Source organism: Tamandua tetradactyla, chromosome 7 (assembly GCF_023851605.1).
Source record: "Tamandua tetradactyla isolate mTamTet1 chromosome 7, mTamTet1.pri, whole genome shotgun sequence".
NCBI classification, from domain to species: Eukaryota; Metazoa; Chordata; class Mammalia; order Pilosa; family Myrmecophagidae; genus Tamandua; species Tamandua tetradactyla.
Window position 1 is genome coordinate 49,694,907 of NC_135333.1, and position 18,226 is coordinate 49,713,132.

The following is an 18,226-nucleotide window of genomic DNA, read 5'->3' on the forward strand; positions in this document are numbered from 1 at the left end:
TTAGGTATTATTGTGCTGTCCATTTTTGAGTTTTTGTATCTAGTCCTATTGCACAGTCTGTATCCCATCAGCTCCAATTACCCATTATCTTACCCTGTTTCTAACTCCTGCTGAACTCTGTTACCAATGACATATTCCAAGTTTATTCTCGAGTGTCAATTCACATCATTGGGACCATACAGTATTTGTCTTTTAGTTTTTGGCTAGACTCACTCAGCATAATGTTCTCAAGGTCCATCCATGTTATTACATGCTTCATAAGTTTATCCTGCCTTAAAGTTGCATAATATTCCATCGTATGTATATACCACAGTTTGTTTAGCCACTCGTCTGTTGATGGACATTTTGGCTGTTTCCATCTCTTTGCAATTGTAAATAATGCTGCTATAAACATTGGAGTGCAAATGTCCGTTTGTGTCTTTGCCCTTAAGTCCTTTGAGTAGATACCCAGCAATGGTATTGCTGGGTCGTATGGCAATTCTATATTCAGCTTTTTGAGGAACCGCCAAACTGCCTTCCACAGTGGTTGCACCATTTGACATTCCCACCAACAGCGGATAAGTGTGCCTCTTTCGCCGAATCCTCTCCAGCACTTGTCATTTTCTGTTTTGTTGATAATGGCCATTCTGGTGGGTGTGAGATGATATCTCATTGTGGTTTTGATTTGCATTTCTCTAATGGCCAGGGACATTGAGCATCTCTTCATGTGCCTCTTGGCCATCCGTATTTCCTCTTCTGAGAGGAGTCTGTTCAAGTCTTTTTCCCATTTTGTAATTGGGTTGGCTGTCTTTTTGTTGTTGAGATGAACAATCTCTTTATAAATTCTGGATACTAGACCTTTATCTGATATATCATTTCCAAATATTGTCTCCCATTGTGAAGGCTGTCTTTCTACTTTCTTGATGAAGTTCTTTGATGCACAAAAGTGTTTACTTTTGAGGAGTTCCCATTTATTTATTTCCTTCTTCAGTGCTCTTGCTTTAGGTTTAAGGTCCATAAAACTGCCTCCAATTGTAAGGTTCATAAGATATCTCCCTACATTTTCCTCTAACTGTTTTATGGTCTTAGACCTAATGTTTAGATCTTTGATCCATTTTGAGTTAACTTTTGTATAGGGTGTGAGAGATGGGTCTTCTTTCCTTCTTTTGCATATGGATATCCAGTTCTCTAGGCACCATTTATTGAAGAGACTGTTCTGTCCCAGGTGAGTTGGCTTGACTGCCTTATCAAAGATCAAATGTCCATAGATGAGAGGGTCTATATGTGAGCACTCTATTCGATTCCATTGGTCGATATATCTATCTTTATGCCAATACCATGCTGTTTTGACCACTGTGGCTTCATAATATGCCTTAAAGTCAGGCAGTGCAAGACCTCCAGCTTCGTTTTTTTTCCTCAAGATGTTTTTAGCAATTCGGGGCACCCTGCCCTTCCAGATAAATTTGCTTATTGGTTTTTCTATTTCTGAAAAATAAGTTGTTGGGATTTTGATTGGTATTGCATTGAATCTGTAAATCAATTTAGGTAGGATTGACATCTTAACTATTTTTAGTCTTCCAATCCATGAACACGGTATGCCCTTCCATCTATTTAGGTCTTCTGTGATTTCCTTTAGCAGTTTTTTGTAGTTTTCTTTATATAGGTTTTTTGTCTCTTTAGTTAAATTTATTCCTAGATATTTTATTCTTTTAGTTGCAATTGTAAATGGGATTCATTTCTTGATTTCCCCCTCAGTTTGTTCATTGCTAGTGTATAGAAATGCTACAGATTTTTGAATGTTGATCTTGTAACCTGCTACTTTGCTGTACTCATTTATTAGCTCCAGTAGTTTTGTTGTGGATTTTTCCGGGTTTTCGACGTATAGTATCATATCGTCTGCAAACAGTGATAGTTTTACTTCTTCCTTTCCAATTTTGATGCCTTGTATTTCTTTTTCTTGTCTAATTGCTCTGGCTAGAACCTCCAACACAATGTTGAATAATAGTGGTGATAGTGGACATCCTTGTCTTGTTCCTGATCTTAGGGGGAAAGTTTTCAATTTTTCCCCATTGAGGATGATATTAGCTGTGGGCTTTTCATATATTCCCTCTATCATTTTAAGGAAGTTCCCTTGTATTCCTATCCTTTGAAGTGTTTTCAACAGGAAAGGATGTTGAATCTTGTCGAATGCCTTCTCTGCATCAATTGAGATGATCATGTGATTTTTCTGCTTTGATTTGTTGATATGGTGTATTACATTAATTGATTTTCTTATGTTGAACCATCCTTGCATACCTGGGATGAATACTACTTGGTCATGATGTATAATTCTTTTAATGTGTTGTTGGATACGATTTGCTAGAATTTTATTGAGGATTTTTGCATCTATATTCATTAGAGAGATTGGCCTGTAGTTTGCTTTTTTTGTAATATCTTTGCCTGGTTTTGGTATAAGGGTGATGTTGGCTTCATAGAATGAATTAGGTAGTTTTCCCTCCGCTTCAATTTTTTTGAAGAGTTTGAGGAGAGTTGGTACTAATTCTTTCTGGAATGTTTGATAGAATTCAGATGTGAAGCCGTCTGGTCCTGGACTTTTCTTTTTAGGAAGCTTTTGAATGACTGATTCAGTTTCTTTACTTGTGATTGGTTTGTTGAGGTCATCTATGTCTTCTTGAGTCAAAGTTGGTTGTTCATGTCTTTCCAGGAACCCGTCCATTTCCTCTAAATTGTTGTATTTATTAGCGTAAAGTTGTTCATAGTATCCTGTTATTACCTCCTTTATTTCTGTGAGGTCAGTAGTTATGTCTCCTCTTCCATTTCTGATCTTATTTATTTGCATCCTCTCTTTTCTTCTTTTTGTCAATCTTGCTAAGGGCCCATCAATCTTATTGATTTTCTCATAGAACCAACTTCTGGTCTTATTGATTTTCTCTATTGTTTTCATGTTTTCAATTTCATTTATTTCTGCTCTAATCTTTGTTATTTCTTTCCTTTTGCTTGCTTTGGGATTAGTTTGCTGTTCTTTCTCCAGTTCTTCCAAATGGATAGTTAATTCCTGAATTTTTGCCTTTTCTTCTTTTCTGATATAGGCATTTAGGGCAATAAATTTCCCTCTTAGCACTGCCTTTGCTGCGTCCCATAAATTTTGATATGTTGTGTTTTCATTTTCATTCGCCTCGAGGTATTTGCTAATTTCTCTAGCAATTTCTTCTTTGACCCACTTGTTGTTTAGGAGTGTGTTGTTCAGCCTCCACATATTTGTGAATTTTCTGGCACTCTGCCTATTATTGATTTCCAACTTCATTCCTTTATGATCTGAGAAAGTGTTGTGTATGATTTCAATCTTTTTAAATTTGTTAAGACTTGCTTTGTGACCCAGCATATGGTCTATCTTTGAGAATGATCCATGAGCACTTGAGAAAAAGGTGTATCCTGCTGTTGTGGGATGTAATGTCCTATAAATGTCTGTTAAGTCTAGCTCATTTATAGTAATGTTCAGATTCTCTATTTCTTTATTGATCCTCTGTCTAGATGTTCTGTCCATTGATGAGAGTGGTGAATTGAAGTCTTCAACTATTATGGTATATGAGTCTATTTCCCTTTTCAGTGTTTGCAGTGTATTCCTCACGTATTTTGGGGCATTCTGGTTCGGTGTGTAAATATTTATGATTGTTATGTCTTCTTGTTTAATTGTTCCTTTTATTATTATATAGTGTCCTTCTTTGTCTCTATTAACTGCTTTACATTTGAAGTCTAATTTGTTGGATATTAGTATAGCCACTCCTACTCTTTTCTGGTTGTTATTTGCATGAAATATCTTTTCCCAACCTTTCACTTTCAACCTATGTTTATCTTTGGGTCTAAGATGTGTTTCCTGTAGACAGCATATAGAAGGATCCTGTTTTTTAATCCATTCTGCCATTCTATGTCTTTTGGTTGGGGAATTCAGTCCATTGACATTTAGTGTTATTACTGTTTGGATAATATTTTCCTCTAACATTTTGCCTTTTGTATTATATATATCATATCTGATTTTCCTTCTTTCTACACTCTTCTCCATACCTCTCTCTTCTGTCTTTTTGTATCTGCCTCTAGTGCTCCCTTTAGTATTTCTTGCAGAGCTGGTCTCTTGGTCACAAATTCTCTCAGTGACTTTTTGTCTGAGAATGTTTTAATTTCTCCCTCATTTTTGAAGGATAATTTTGCTGGATATAGGAGTCTTGGTTGGCAGTTTTTCTCTTTTAGTAATTTAAATATATCATCCCACTGTCTTCTAGCTTCCATGGTTTCTGCTGAGAAATCTACACATAGTCTTATTGGGTTTCCCTTGTATGTGATGGATTGTTTTTCTCTTGCTGCTTTCAAGATCCTCTCTTTCTCTTTGACCTCTGACATTCTAACTAGTAAGTGTCTTGGAGAACGCCTATTTGGGTCTAATCTCTTTGGGGTGCACTGCACTTCTTGGATCTGTAATTTTAGGTCTTTCATAAGAGTTGGGAAATTTTCAGTGATAATTTCTTCCATTAGTTTTTCTCCTCCTTTTCCCTTCTCTTCTCCTTCTGGGACACCCACAACACGTATATTTGTGCGGTTCATATTGTCCTTGAGTTCCCTGATAACCTGTTCAAATTTTTCCATTCTTTTCCCGATAGTTTCTGTTTCTTTTTGGAATTCAGATGTTCCATCCTCCAAATCACTAATTCTATCTTCTGTCTCTTTAAATCTATCATTGTAGGTATCCATTGTTTTCTCCATCTTTTCTACTTTATCCTTCACTTCCATAAGTTCTGTGATTTGTTTTTTCAGTTTTTCTATTTCTTCTTTATGTTCAGCCCATGTCCTCTTCATGTCCTCCCTCAATTTATCAATTTCATTTTTGAAGAGGTTATCCATTTCTGTTCGTATGTTCAGCATTAGTTGTCTCAGCTCTTGTATCTCATTTGAACTATTGGTTTGTTCCTTTGACTGGGCCATATTCTCAATCTTCTGAGCATGGACAGTTATCTTCTGCTGCTGGCGTCTGGGCATTTAGTCAGATTTCCCTGGGCGTCGGACCCAACAAGGTTGTAAGATTTTTCTGTGAAATCTCTGGGTTCTGTTTTCTTCTCCTGTCCAGTAGGTGGCGCTCATGACACACGTTTGTCTGCGGGTCCCACCAGTAAAAGGTGCTGTGGGTCCTTTAACTTTGGAAAACTCTCGCCGTCTGGGAGGTTCGCTAGCCGAAGCGGCTTGGGGTCCGAACGCGGGGAGGGTCGCTGGCCGCCGCAGCCCGGGAAAGCTCCCGTCCAAATTTCCTAGTTGGCCCGGGTCGCCAAGTGTGGCGGGAGGGCACCAGCCGCAGCGGCCCGCCCGGGAGAGTGCACGTTCCCGGGGAGTCCCAGGTTTGGAAGGCCCACCCCCCCGTCGCCGTTCTCTGCGACCTGGAGATTTCCGATCTAATTCTCTCAGTTGGTCCGGGGGGCCATGCGTGGTGTGGGTGCCAGCCGCCCCGGTTTGAGGGGACCACCTGTCCAATTCTCCCAGCCGGCCCGGGAAGGGGGAAGGGAGTGACTCCGTCTGCTTGCCTCCCCGCCCGGTGAAGCCCGCGCCCCTTGGCGATCTCACCAGAGCAGGTTCTCTCAGCCAGCCTGCCGTTCCAGGATGGGGTACGCTGTCTTTTTTATCTCTGTCGTGGCTTTGGGAGCTGTTCTGTATCGTTTCTACTCCCCTAGTAGCTGTCCTGGAAGAGAAACTAAGATCCGCGCGTCTTACTAAGCCGCCATCTTCTCCGGAAGTGTGTGATTCTCTTTATTGGGATATTTGCTTTAATGTGGTGGTCTGGAACTGAGCCTGCACTATCTCTGAGATATGCCTGCACCTCATTGATTAGGTCAATACCTGTAGGAACAGGAGGAAACTTCCCCTTAAAGATGCTTCATAGGACTGAAGGAGAAAGGTGGGTAATAAATATTTAAAATATGATGTGAGGGTTCCTCAAAAGAGTTAAACATAGCATTACCATGTGACCAAGAAAAGAAATTCTACTCCTAGGTGAAACTGACAGAAATGAAATCATGCCCACACAAATACCAGTACATGACTGTTCATAGCAGCACTGTTCATAATAGCCCAAAAGGAGAAAGAATGCAAATGTTTATCAACTGTTAAATAGATAAATAAAGATGTGGTATATCAATACAATGGAACATTATTTATCAAAAAGAAAGAATGAAGTACTGGTACATGCTTCAGTATGGATAAACTTTGGAAACATGATCTACATGATACAATATCACCGTATATTTTTTCACTTGTGTGAACTATCCAAAATAGGCAAATCCATTGAGACTGAAGGTAGGTTAGTGGTTGCCTAGTGCTTTGGGTGTTGGGAACAGATAAGGAGTGACTACCAATTGGTATGGCCTTTCTTTATTTCAATATGTTTCTTTTTTTGAGGTAATGAAAATGTTCTGAAGTTAATGTGGTGATGTCTATATGACTTTGTGACTATGCTCAAAATCACTGAATTGCTCTTTAAATGGGTATGTGAATTGTATCTCAATAAAACAGTTACAAAAATGTTGTGTGTCTGTGTGTTACAAAACATTGTGAGACTAGCTTCAGGACACTCATCTTTGGAGGGGGGAGAGATTCAGGAAAGCTTCAAAGACAGGTAATGGCAGAGATGAGTCTTGATGGCCAAGTGCTTTCAAAGCCCAATTAATGGAAGGTATTGTTCCAGGTACAGAGGCACAAGGCCCTTTTAAGGAAATGTAGGTAGTGCAGCAATCCTACTGCACAGGAGTGTATCGAGGGGCTGAACAAAGCAGGGTGTAGTTCATGGTAAGGAGACTAGTCTTTGTCTCTGGGAGGCAGTATAGAATGATGGTATAGCAAAGACCCCAGGACCAGGCTTGGATGCCCAGGTTCAATCCCAGCTCCGGGCTGAGCCAGCTGCGTGGCCTTGGTATGTCATCTTACCTCTCTTTGCCATATAGAGTAATGTAAGCATTGGAGTGAAGGTGTCTGAGATTTGAGTATCTGCTAAATGGGCCCAGCCTGCTGTGAGCATTGCATTAGGGTTTATTTTCTCACAATATGACAATGATCATGTTGAATGATGGGAAGCAGGGAGGTGACAGGAGGGCTTTTCTTTGAGGTCCTCACAGTGATGCAGAGGATGGAGGGGGGATTAGGTGAAAGCAGTGAACCTTGTGGAAGGCTGTAGCAACAGCTCAGGTGAGAGGCAATGGAAAAGACAGGTGCAGCAGGAATGGAGAGAACAGAGAATTTTAAAAGATTTAAGAAATTGACTCTATGGACTTGATGACTAATTAGACTGGGATGTGAAGAGTTGAGAGGCGAGCATCTCAGAAAGCTTCTGGGTGGACAGATGGTGAGATCATCCACTGAGGTGGAGAAAATAGAAAGGAGAGGGAGCTGGAAGGACACATCATTGGACCAATCAAGGATACTGTACTTGGGTTCAAACTGGATCTTTGACATGAGATTCAGTCTTCTTTCCATTTATCCACAGCCATTAGAATGGCTCCTCTATCTTGATGGGGTGTAGCTTGTTCATGAAGGAGCCCCAAGTCTGGAGGAGGCCACTTTAGGAGCATCAGCAGGTTGTACAGGGGAGGGGATGCTGAGGTGGAAGAGTGTGGGAAATGGAGGAGCCAACAGATTTAGAAGGAAAGTTCTCAAGGCACTAAGAGATTATACCTGGAAACCAGCTAGGTAGCCATTAGATGTCTAGGCCACCAACTTAGATATGTAAGAAATGTAAATTTATTTTTCTAGAATGGAGCTTAATTCCCATATCCAACCTCCATTCTTCCATTCAGAAAATTATGGATCTCCTGCTATTGTTTCGTAGTCTGGGTTTGAGAGAGGCACATAAGGTTTGAGATTCTTATTTAAAGCCTTTCTGCAATGGAGAGTGGGATGTACAGGGTCCAACATGGGATGGGAGATACATGACAGAAGTTGGACAGTCTTATCCAAAGCTGATTAGCCAGTTCTAGCACAGTTGCCTGGCATCATGTAGGTGTTCAATAAATTTTATTGAGCTGAGAAAGGCAGCAAGTGGAATTAGGGTATTGAGGGCATTTCCAGTGTTTCTCACACCGAGGAGCTCCATCAAAATCACTCTGTCCCATGTCCCTCCCTTTTCTCAGGTGACACCCCGTCAATCTGGTGGGTTGATCCTTGCTGATATATCCTTAGGCTTCTCACTCTTCCTGGTCAACCTCACAGGACCCCTACCTGTCAAATGCCAGTGGGGCCAGTGGGGTAGAGGTGGGCAGGAGGTCCTAGAGAGGCTTCCAGGTAGCACAAGATGGGTAGAGGCATTAGCCATGCACTCCCCTACTGTAAAACCAAACCATCTATTTTGTTTACTCTGCCTCGGTCATTTTTCTGCCATTAACATTCTTTTCCTGGCCAATGGTCCAAGTGCATGTGGAATATTGACATGCAGTTCTTATGAAAGGTAAGTTTCAGGTGTGTATGGGAGTGCCCTAGTCCCAGTGGTGATCACCATCAGAAAAATTCTAAATAATGTCAAAAATTCAATTCCTCAGCCCGTAACAGAGACATGACAATGGTTCATAATAAGTTACGGCACCAGAAACACATCTTCAAAGGGCATATGCTCCAAGGACCCCGTAAAGCTCTGATCTCACTAGCAGAGCTCCCGTTTCCAGGAACACATTTCCTCTCCTACAGAGTAGACATTTTTATTTTGCTTTAGAGAAGAGTGATTAGCTATGTTGTCTTTCAAATTGGGGGCCCTCTTGCCCCTCGTCAGTGGAAGATGGATTGGCCATCCTTCTTAATGTCTTCAAAAGGCTTCAGGGTCTCTGGATCTGAGGTCCAAGCTTTGTTTGAAAGTGGGCATCAGCTGGGGGAAACTATGACTAGGATAGGGGTGGGGCATTGCACTTACTGGCAGAGTGGCCCATGTGCTTCTGAAACATGCCCTTGGCTGGGCAGTCTCAGGGGCAGTTCTTTGGGCACAGACCTGGAAAAGGCCATGCTGAAACCATTCAGGCTGTGGGCCCTGACTAAGGGCTCTGCTTCTGTGGAGCTTTGCCAGGTGCCAAAACATCTCCTGTGCCCCAGCCAATGGAGCCGGAGCCCTCCCACTTCCCCCAGTGCCATTCTGGCCTCCTGCTGCTCTCTTTCCTTCCTCCCTCCAGCTCTCCTGGCCTGTCTAATGAGAAGTAGCAGCATCTGGGTCTAGAGAGTTCTTGTACCCCTGTCGTCCTGGAGTGAGTCTCAGCCTCCACAAAGATGATATGGAGGCAGACCCTGCTCCTGCCCTGTTTCTCGGCTGCCGCGCTCCTGTGTCGTGAGTATGGGGAGGGCAAAGGAATGGACTAGCCTTTGATGAGTCTTGCTCAGGTGGTCCAGGTAGGAAAAAGGTTTCACTGCTGAGGCAGCAGTACCTGAGATGTGATGCGATGTGATGTGTGTGTGTAAAACACAACACAGGAGAAAGTAGTTTCCCTGGTGGGGAAATTGGCTCTGGGGCTCACATGTGAGGACTGAGGACCCCATCTTGGGGTGAGGGTCACTGGGTGGGCCTCACCTTGTGCTCTTGTCTTGCAGTGCTGCAGGAGGGAGCTGGCATGTCGGTGGGCCTCAGGCAGGAGGCTGGAGAAGACAGCCGGGATGGTGAGTGCAGGGCAGGGGGTGAGAGCAGGGGGAGCCAGCTGCCCCCATGTCCCCTGCTCACTCTCACTGGCCCATCTCTGGTTTCAGCTGTGAAGCAGATTTTCATGCAGGAATCAGAGGCCTCTAATTTCCTCAAGAAGCGTGGCAAGAGATCCCCCAAATCCCAAGACGAGGCCAAGGGTAAGAATGCTGGGCAGTGCAGGGCTTTGCCTCCCGCTGCTGACCTTCTGGCTCCTCTCTCTGTCAGTTGGCCAGGCTGAGGGGATCATTGACTGACACTCCAAATTGGAAATTGTATCCCCTTTCTTTGACCAGAGGTCACAACTTTGATTTAATATGTCATTAGGGTGAGGAACAGAGCCAGACTGCATGATTAGAAGATGCATCCCAATTTCACAAAGCTAAACTATCAGGGGAGGTGGGGAGTACATTCTCACCTGATAGGAGCAAGGCATTTCTGTGCATGCTTTTTGGGTTTTGCCACAGGGTCCTTTTGCATGCAAGAGCAATGTCAGTGGATGCAGGAGGGAAGAGCAAGTGGGACAGGGGTGGTGGGTTTTGGTGACACAGTGGTCTTGGTCAGCAGCTTCCTCTCCCTGGGCCCCCAGCTGACTTATTTCTAAGTCCCTGTGAGAGTTGTATTCATGCAAATGTGTTGAAAGCCTTCACTTTGCATGCCCCAGCTCTGTGAACCACTCTTGGAAAGCCCATCTCTTTCTTGATCTTCCATTTGGGTTTTCCTCCCCCTAACTAGAGTCCTCCAAGGACGCTGAACCCTGCCTGTCCTGTGGCTGTAGTTTGATTCACTCTTGTGCGGGTGGATGCATAAAGTCTTTGTGTCCCTTTGGCACACTCAGCTCAGTGACTTTTACATGGCAGATGCTCAGTATAAACAACGGGACTGTTTATACATGATGGGGAAAGACAGAGATGAGATGCTTAGAGATGAAGTTCCTTTTTCTGTCTTAATCGGATAAGTTTCACCATACTAGGAAAATCTCCCAACTCATACAATTTTGGATTAAAAATTAAGTTGGCACCTGTGGGAAACACTGGAATGGTCTGTTGGAGATGGGTAGTTCTTGATGGAATCTGGAAACAGCTTCTGGCCGACTTCCAGGGAAACGTGGGTACTTATTTAAGACAGTTGAATATCTTCTATCCACTTAGGGTGACAGAACAATGAGGTGCCAGATCAAGCGTGAGTTTCCTCCCCTCAGACAGAGCTAGGAGGGTGAGGCAACTCCCAGGTGGTGGCAGGAGGCCCTGGACAGCCTGGTGATACCTGGGGCTGCCCATGGGCCCTTTTGAATGGGCAGGAAAACAGGCCCAGTTAGCTCTCAGGTTGGGTCAAGAGCATGGGGTAAACTTGAATTTGGTACCAGGAGACAGGAACCTGGCACTTCTAGGCTTCTGGGTGGAGGTTCTCTTAGGGAGAAACGAGTCTCTGAAATGCATGCTTTTGATGAGAGGCATGAAGCAGATAGAATGCAGAATATGAAAATGCCATCTTGGCCTAAGAATTAAATTGTTCCTGTTCCTTGCTGAGTTAATTTGTGGCATCTCCAAAGAGCCAGCTTGGGAAGACTGTTACTTTCCTGGAGTCCCTCAGACTGGGAATGTTTCTTTGGATTAGAAGTGTCTCATCAAACATCCACCTCCTGGACCCTGAGCCTCCCAGCCCACTAGCAGCTTTCCTGTACCTGCAGCAGCATCCTGCCTATGGCCTGTTGTAGGGGGATGCATACCAGTGGGTGTGCGGGGTGTACATATGGGTGTTTGTAAGGGGCAAGCTGATAGGTGAGGGGGTGCACACAGATGGGTGGGAGGTATGAGTGGGGATAGGGGGAGAGCACAGGGTGTGTAAGGGGCCATACGTAAGGGAGGCGCATAGATGGTACTGCCCAGCAGGTAGGGGCCTAGGCCCTTGACAGGTGGCTGCACCCCTCTGAGCCTGAATCCTCCTAAAAAGGCATGGACATGGGTATGTGAGGCTGGGAAGGGGGTGGGTGGGGGTCCCAGTCCCTTCTGCCCGACTCGCTTCCTGATGTTCAGTGGGCAAAGGTGGGCTGCAAGGCCACAAGGAACTGACGGCACTAACATGCACACACAGACAACTTGAGTTTTAATCTGATAATATCTAGACTTCCGATGATTTTAAAGCAAGCACCTGATTTCCCAGAAGGGTTTGAGATAGCTTTGTTATTGCTTCCTGCAAGGAGGGGTGGGAGCAGGGCCAATGGCTTTCCTTGGCCTTTCTGCATCCCCCATTGGACCCCACTTCTTTCTACAGTTGGAGGTGGGGGACAGCCACAGTCCCTCAGCCTCCTCCCCTTGGGCATGAGAGACATTGCCCTTTGAGAGAGTAGGGGCTTCTGAGGTGCCAACTCTGCCTGCCCCTTCTGCCCCTCCCAACACAGCTTTCCTGCCCTTGTGGGTGTTCTAGTTTGCCAGCTGCCGGAATGCAATATACCAGAAATGGAACAGCTCTTAAAAAGGGGAATTTAATAAGTTGCTAGTTTACAGTTTTAAGGCTGTGGAAATGCCCAAATTAAAGCAAGTCTATAGAAATGTCTGATCTAAGACATCCAGGGAAAGATACCTTGGTTCAAGAAGGCCGATGAAGTTCAGCTGGAAAGGCACATGGCGAACATGGCAACGTCTTCTAGCTTCCTCTCCAAGCCTCTTGCTTCAAGAAGTGCCCCCAGGGGCATTCTCCCTTCATCTCCAAAGATCATTGGCTGGTGGACTCTGTAGTTCTCCTGTATCTGCTGCTCTCGTCATTCTCTAGCTTTCTCGAAAATGCTTCCTCTTTTAAGGATTCCAGTAACGTAATGAAGACCCACCTGGAATGGGTGGAGTCACATCTCCCTCTGGTCCAAGGTTTGTACCCACAATTGAGTGAGTCGCATCTCCATGCAGATAACCTAATCAAGTTTCCAACCTATAGTACTGAATAGGGATTAGAAGAAACGGTTGCTCCCACAAGATTGATTAGGATTAAAACATGGCTTTTCTAGGGTACACAAATCCTTTCAAACTAGCACAGTGGGGTTTTCCACTAGAAGCTTATGTTTAAAGAACTACCTTGAAAGCAGAGAGCATTAGGTAATTTCCCCCAGATAAACAAAGCCCTCATATTAAGCTGGAGGCAAAAATGGACAAGCTTGGAAACGAATTTATTTTACCTCTAAACATTTCCGATCTGAAGAGATCTTCCAGGCTGGAGCAGAGCAGTGTGTGGGATGTGAGAAGTTGGATGCTAGGTCAGGGGTCCCTCCAAGGCTCAGATGCTGTTGGTGAACATGCCCTCATTGTGCCCTTAGAGTCCTCACAGTCATAATGCTTGCAACCTGTTTTTAATCTTCCTCCTTTACGCCTCTGAACGACATGGGCTGACTCTTCCTTCCTTGCCTTTTATTCCCCCCTCCTGGAATCCTGAGTGCTCAGGAAGGCCCCAGGGACCTGAAGGTGTTGATTCATGCGAAGGTGGCCTTGAGTTGGATTCTTCCCTCACGGAATTATTTTCTGACCATCGGATTTCCACTTTGAAATTGGCCAAGGATACCTTGATACATCCTTAACTTTATGACTGAGCTAAAACACTTCACATTTTGGGGCCTCAGTTTTTTTTTTTTTTTTTTTTTTTGTCGTTGTTGTTGCTTTTTTTGACATGGGCAGGAACCGGGAAATGAACCTGGGTCTCCGGCATGACAGGTGAGAACTCTGCCACTGAGCCATGTTGCCCAGGTCCTCAGTTTTCTTATATGTAACATGAAGTGGTTGCATCAACAATCTCCTTCAAGCGTAAGAGTCCATCAGGAGTGAAGCCCTTCCATGAAGCCCCACCCTTAAAACCCCCTCTAGGTCAAGCTGCCAAGGTGCAATGAGAGGTTTCCCTCAGATTTGTGAACTTCCCTCTTTCTCAGGGGCAACTCTTGCACTTTCCTCCTTTACAGCGGAGGACAGGCAGAAGCTGTGGGCTGATGAGCTGCAGAGAGAGTACTATGAGGAACAAAGGAATGAGTTTGAGAACTTCACGGAGGAGCAGAACGATGGTAAGAGCCCAGTACCTCTTCAGGTAAAGGGGAGGCTTCGTGGAAAACTCATGTGATTTGCCTCCATTTCTCCCCAAGTTGTAATTGGGGTAGAGGGAGATAAGGGAGGATCTGGTTTCAATTCATATCCGTGGAACCAAGAAAAGAAGAAGAATAAAGGAAGTCCAAAGAGCTATTTGGAGAAGGTAAGGAAGAGGATACCTCTTTGCCATTGACTTCAGGTCTGCAGATTTGGGGGGCTGTATGCTAGAAATGCACTTCCTGCCCTCTTCCTACTTAGGGACCTTGCAGGGATCTATGTTGTATCTCATCCCCTACCCTAATGGTTAGGAGGATTTTAACTCACTTTCAAGTTCCTTGGATCCACTTGGCGTGACAGTTCTAGGAACTGCTTCCTATTGGAAACACATGGCTTCATTTACTATATTCACTATCATTAGCATCTTTTCTGGCAGAACCAAGGAAACTGAACTCAGGAAGAACAGGTCTTGTTGTCTTGCCTTGCGCCCTCCCCACCCCATCGCCAATGTCCATAGCCGATACTGGCTCACCCATGGTACTGGTACCGGACGTCTGTACCTGAGACCCTTACCTAATCTGCTTTTAGTGTCCATTTGGCTTCATCAACACATAAAGAGGAGAAAAAGCTGAGGACACCCAATGTCTCTCCTGGGCCATGACTCCCTTCACCTCCTTCTCTGCCCTTTGAGGAGGTACCGCCACTCCTCCGTCCCAGTGAGGAAATACTGACCACACCATGGCCTCAGCACAGGAATGGAAAGTGGATGTGTATTCGGTGGGGGAAATAGAGGGCAGCTCTGTATTTGAACACAGGAGGAAAGTTGACTTAGCTTCAATGAAGGGACCCCCCAGTGTCCCCCACAGTGGAAATTCATACAAGCCTTTGAATGTGGGTCAGAATGATTTTATTTGTTTTTGTCTTTCTCCAAACTTCAAGGTTGAAATGCCCCTTAGCAAAACCACTTGACAGCTCCTGGGTGCACAAGGGTGCAGTTTCCAAAGCAAGTGACTTTTGTAAGAGGAAGCTCAAAATGTCAGTTCTGCAGTCACCAGCCTCTGGCTTCTTAGCATTGGTGGAGATGGGAGGGATCACTCCCCAAGGTACCTCTTAGAGAAAGGAGAGGTCTGTGGTTTGGAGGGCTGCAGGGAATGTCTACAGCTCTGCAGGCTTGTGCTGGCTTTGGGTCCTTGCAAATCAAACTTGCCTGAGAGCATACTGGAGGCGCTCAGGCTGTTGTAAGCCATGGGCAAATACCTCTGTGGGACATCTGCTTTCTCACTGGACAGCTTGGTAAAAGGAATTTCAAAAATGAGAACGTTGCTTCCACATACTAAGAATGTCATTTTATTCTGTGCATGTTTAAATGTGTCAGGTCCAAATTTCTAGTGCCTGGGTGGAAAATATTCAATTTTCCCTTTCATGATGAATTAGGATGCTGGTTCTTAGACCTGGCTTCTAAGAGTGGTGGCTAAATGCCCTGCACGCAGACAGGAGATGGAGCAGACCACAGAGCAGGCCCCAGGCTGGTGGGGATGATAGTAACAGCAGCTGCTGTTGGCAGTTGAGCATTTTCTGAACCATCAAATGCTTATAAGCAACCTCTGGGCTAGGCCTTATAATCTCCAATGTACAGTTTCAAAAACTGAGGCTTAGGAAGGATAAGCAAATTACCCAAATTGACATTGCTAATAAGAACAGCCCTATGATGTACTAAGGGATGTTTGTCACCAAAGCACAAGTTCTTGCAAATTGAGGAACAGCAAGTGCCTAGAGGTCTTGGGGGTCCTCTCAGATCCAGGAATTGGCCGAGGAGGATGGATGGGTAAAGAGGGTAAAATGGGTCACCCAAAGGGGCTCTTTCCAGAGGCTGATGTAAAGGAGGGAGGCAAAAAGGTGTGGAGCAGGTCTAGTCTGCCTGCGGTACATTTTGAAAAGGGTAAAACTGTGTTCAGTTTCCCCCATCTGTTGCTTCTGCACCAGATCGATGACTGCCAAACATGGGGCAGGATTGTCTGAAGACTTCAGCCTGGACCATGCTCATGAGCATCCTTCTCTGAGCCCCCAGCACGCCCATTCTATCAGGACCCTGGCTCCCGCCATTCTGACCTGACGTCACCCATTCTAAGAATAACAGAGTGGTTTGATGTTCTATCTTGCTCCGGCCTACCTGCTCCATAAAAGGGAATTGGATTCCCAAGGGAGGAATTTGAAATAGGGGGTCAGGAGAGCCATTTCTGGACAAGAGTGACCTTCCCAAGGGCCTGCAAATCCCGCTTCAAAGGCCCATGCATGGCACTGGTCCCGGCCTGATCAGAGGGCTGTGGAGGAATTTTGAACCTCACCCCCGCTCTGCCATGGTTCCTGTCATATTTCCACTCAAAATCACCAGCTTCACAATGCAAAAATGCCTTTGATTCTGCCTCAGAAAGCTCCAGGACAGTTTGCTGTCTTTCCAAGTCCTATGTAGTGGTTCAGGCTGCTTCCACCCCAGAGCCAGGAACCTGGGTCAGGTGCAAGGCTGGCCGTGTGATGTCTGGCTTGACAAGAGTGCCTGGCCACACGGAGTCCATGAGAGAAACCCCCACTGTCTGGGCCTGGGGTAAAGCCAGGGAGGCCTTCTTTTTTTTCCCAAGTGAAATAGCTGAAGAAGAAGTTGGTATGACCTGGGAAGAAAAGTCAATTTCCATGTCAAAATCATACTCTTAAAATTGGTAAGAGCTGCTAGTCTACCCAGTCTGTAAAGAGCCAAAGGCTAATGCCCACAACGTCAGCCTGGCCTGGCTTTGGGAGCTCCAAGCTATCTTTAGGCTACCAGATACCAATGGGGATTTTCAGCACCAAGGGTAGTGCCAACTTCTAAGTTATACAAGGAAGGGGGCATATCCAGGGGTAAGGGGCCCTTCCTGTCAAGGTGAGTCTTGGTCAAGCACCACAGGTGCTAGTCCACTAGGGACCAGCATAGAGACATCCTTTTTCTCCACAGCCCACAGCCACAAGGCCGTCCTGTTGGCCCAATAAAGGTGCCAGTTTCAAAAGCACCAAAATCAGATTCACTGCCTTTTGGTGAAGTCTGCAATTGGGGAAACAAAAGCAAAGAAGATACTTTGGATTTTCATGTCTTGCTATCCTCCCAACAGTTTCCACGAATGCCTTTTGAATGGCACAGGCCTAGTGATGGCTGCCGGAACTCTGATGACGTAACAGAGGGCTACGTGTCTTCTATTTGCAACAGACACCTAGGGCTACCTTTACTCAAAAGCATTCTTTGTAAACAGGTCTGGCCAAAGGGAACTTCTCAGTCATTAAAAAATTTCTTCCATTCTTTTTAGCCTCTGGTTACCATGGAAAATTTCAAGCATATGGAAAAGTATATAGTATAACAAATCCCCATATAACCATCACCCAGGATCAATCATTACCAAGGTTACATCGCATTGTTAAAACCCATCCCTTTCTCCAGTAAATTTTCAAAACATAATTTTAAAATTTAGAAAGTATAGGTCAGTAGGGTGTAAAAAATGATCCACATCCCATTCCTTCAAGTTGACAAGTGAGTATTTCCTTCTGTGACTTGTTTTTTTTGTGTCCAGTTCACAGTGTCTTTATTGCTCAGTCAATTTTATCTTTCAGCCAGTGATTGCACAAGGCTCTTTTTCCCTTGCTGATCATCAGGGAAGGCTGAGCTTGAATGCAGCTCTGGTCCCAGCTCCCTTGGCCCCAGTTGTGACCTTTTACCTTATTGCTGAATCCATACAAGGCTTTTGGACTCAATGCTTTCTGGGTCCCTACCAGTGCTGACCCCTTGAGGTCACTCTAAAGTCTGAGGTCATAGTGGACCCAAGTGCACAAGGTCAGGTCACTACTGGACAGATGGTTTGGGCTAGGGGCTGCTAGGCACATGTGACTTTCCTCAGACCAGAACTCACCCTGTCCTAATGTCCTGGCTTCGTCTCCCTTCCCTAGAGCAGAAAGAGCGTAGCCGGGAGGCCACTGAGCAGTGGCGGCAGTGGCATCACGATGGCCTGTACCCGTCCTACCTCTATAACCGCCATCACATCTGACCTTGCCTCCGCCAGAAAGCTAACCCAGAAGACCCAGCTTGAAGTGCACACACCCACCCCAAGTTTCAAGACCTGTGCCCACACAAGCAGGCCCTTTAACAGGGTCTTAGCTGCAGCCTGCCAGTGTTACCAGCCCTGGATTAAAATGCTCTGGCTTTTGTTTCTTTGTAGATGATTTTCTGAGGTAAGCAAATGCCCTGGGGACCCTCTAGTGTCAAATGCATAGTGGCTCCCCTTGCTTAGCCCATTTCCTCAAGTATGACTCTTGTCTGATAGAACAACATAAAGAGAAAAAATTACATGCTTGTTTCCTGCTCACAAATAAAATGCTGAATCAACAATGTGTACAGTCTTCTCAACTCGCAAACTGAACAGGGTCTCTGCTCTCCCTTGAGTGCCATTGCTGCTCTTGCTAGTGGGGTATTTGAACAAAACAAACAGCATTG

At 45.0% G+C, this 18,226-nt stretch overlaps 1 protein-coding gene across 2 annotated transcripts; it reads left to right on the forward strand.

The window, feature by feature from the left end:
* Window positions 1-9,255: 9,255 nt before the first annotated feature.
* On the forward strand, window positions 9,256-18,106 carry UCMA (upper zone of growth plate and cartilage matrix associated). Of its 2 annotated transcripts, XM_077167873.1 has the most exons (5): window positions 9,256-9,313; window positions 9,574-9,639; window positions 9,727-9,819; window positions 13,599-13,697; window positions 17,683-18,106. In XM_077167873.1, the coding sequence occupies exons 1-5, from the start codon at window positions 9,256-9,258 to the stop codon at window positions 17,778-17,780; spliced, it is 414 nt and encodes a 137-aa protein (XP_077023988.1). In that variant the 3' UTR covers window positions 17,781-18,106. The 2 variants fall into 2 exon arrangements, with proteins under 2 accessions (XP_077023988.1, XP_077023989.1); XM_077167874.1 differs by lacking the exon at window positions 9,727-9,819.
* Window positions 18,107-18,226: the final 120 nt, after the last annotated feature.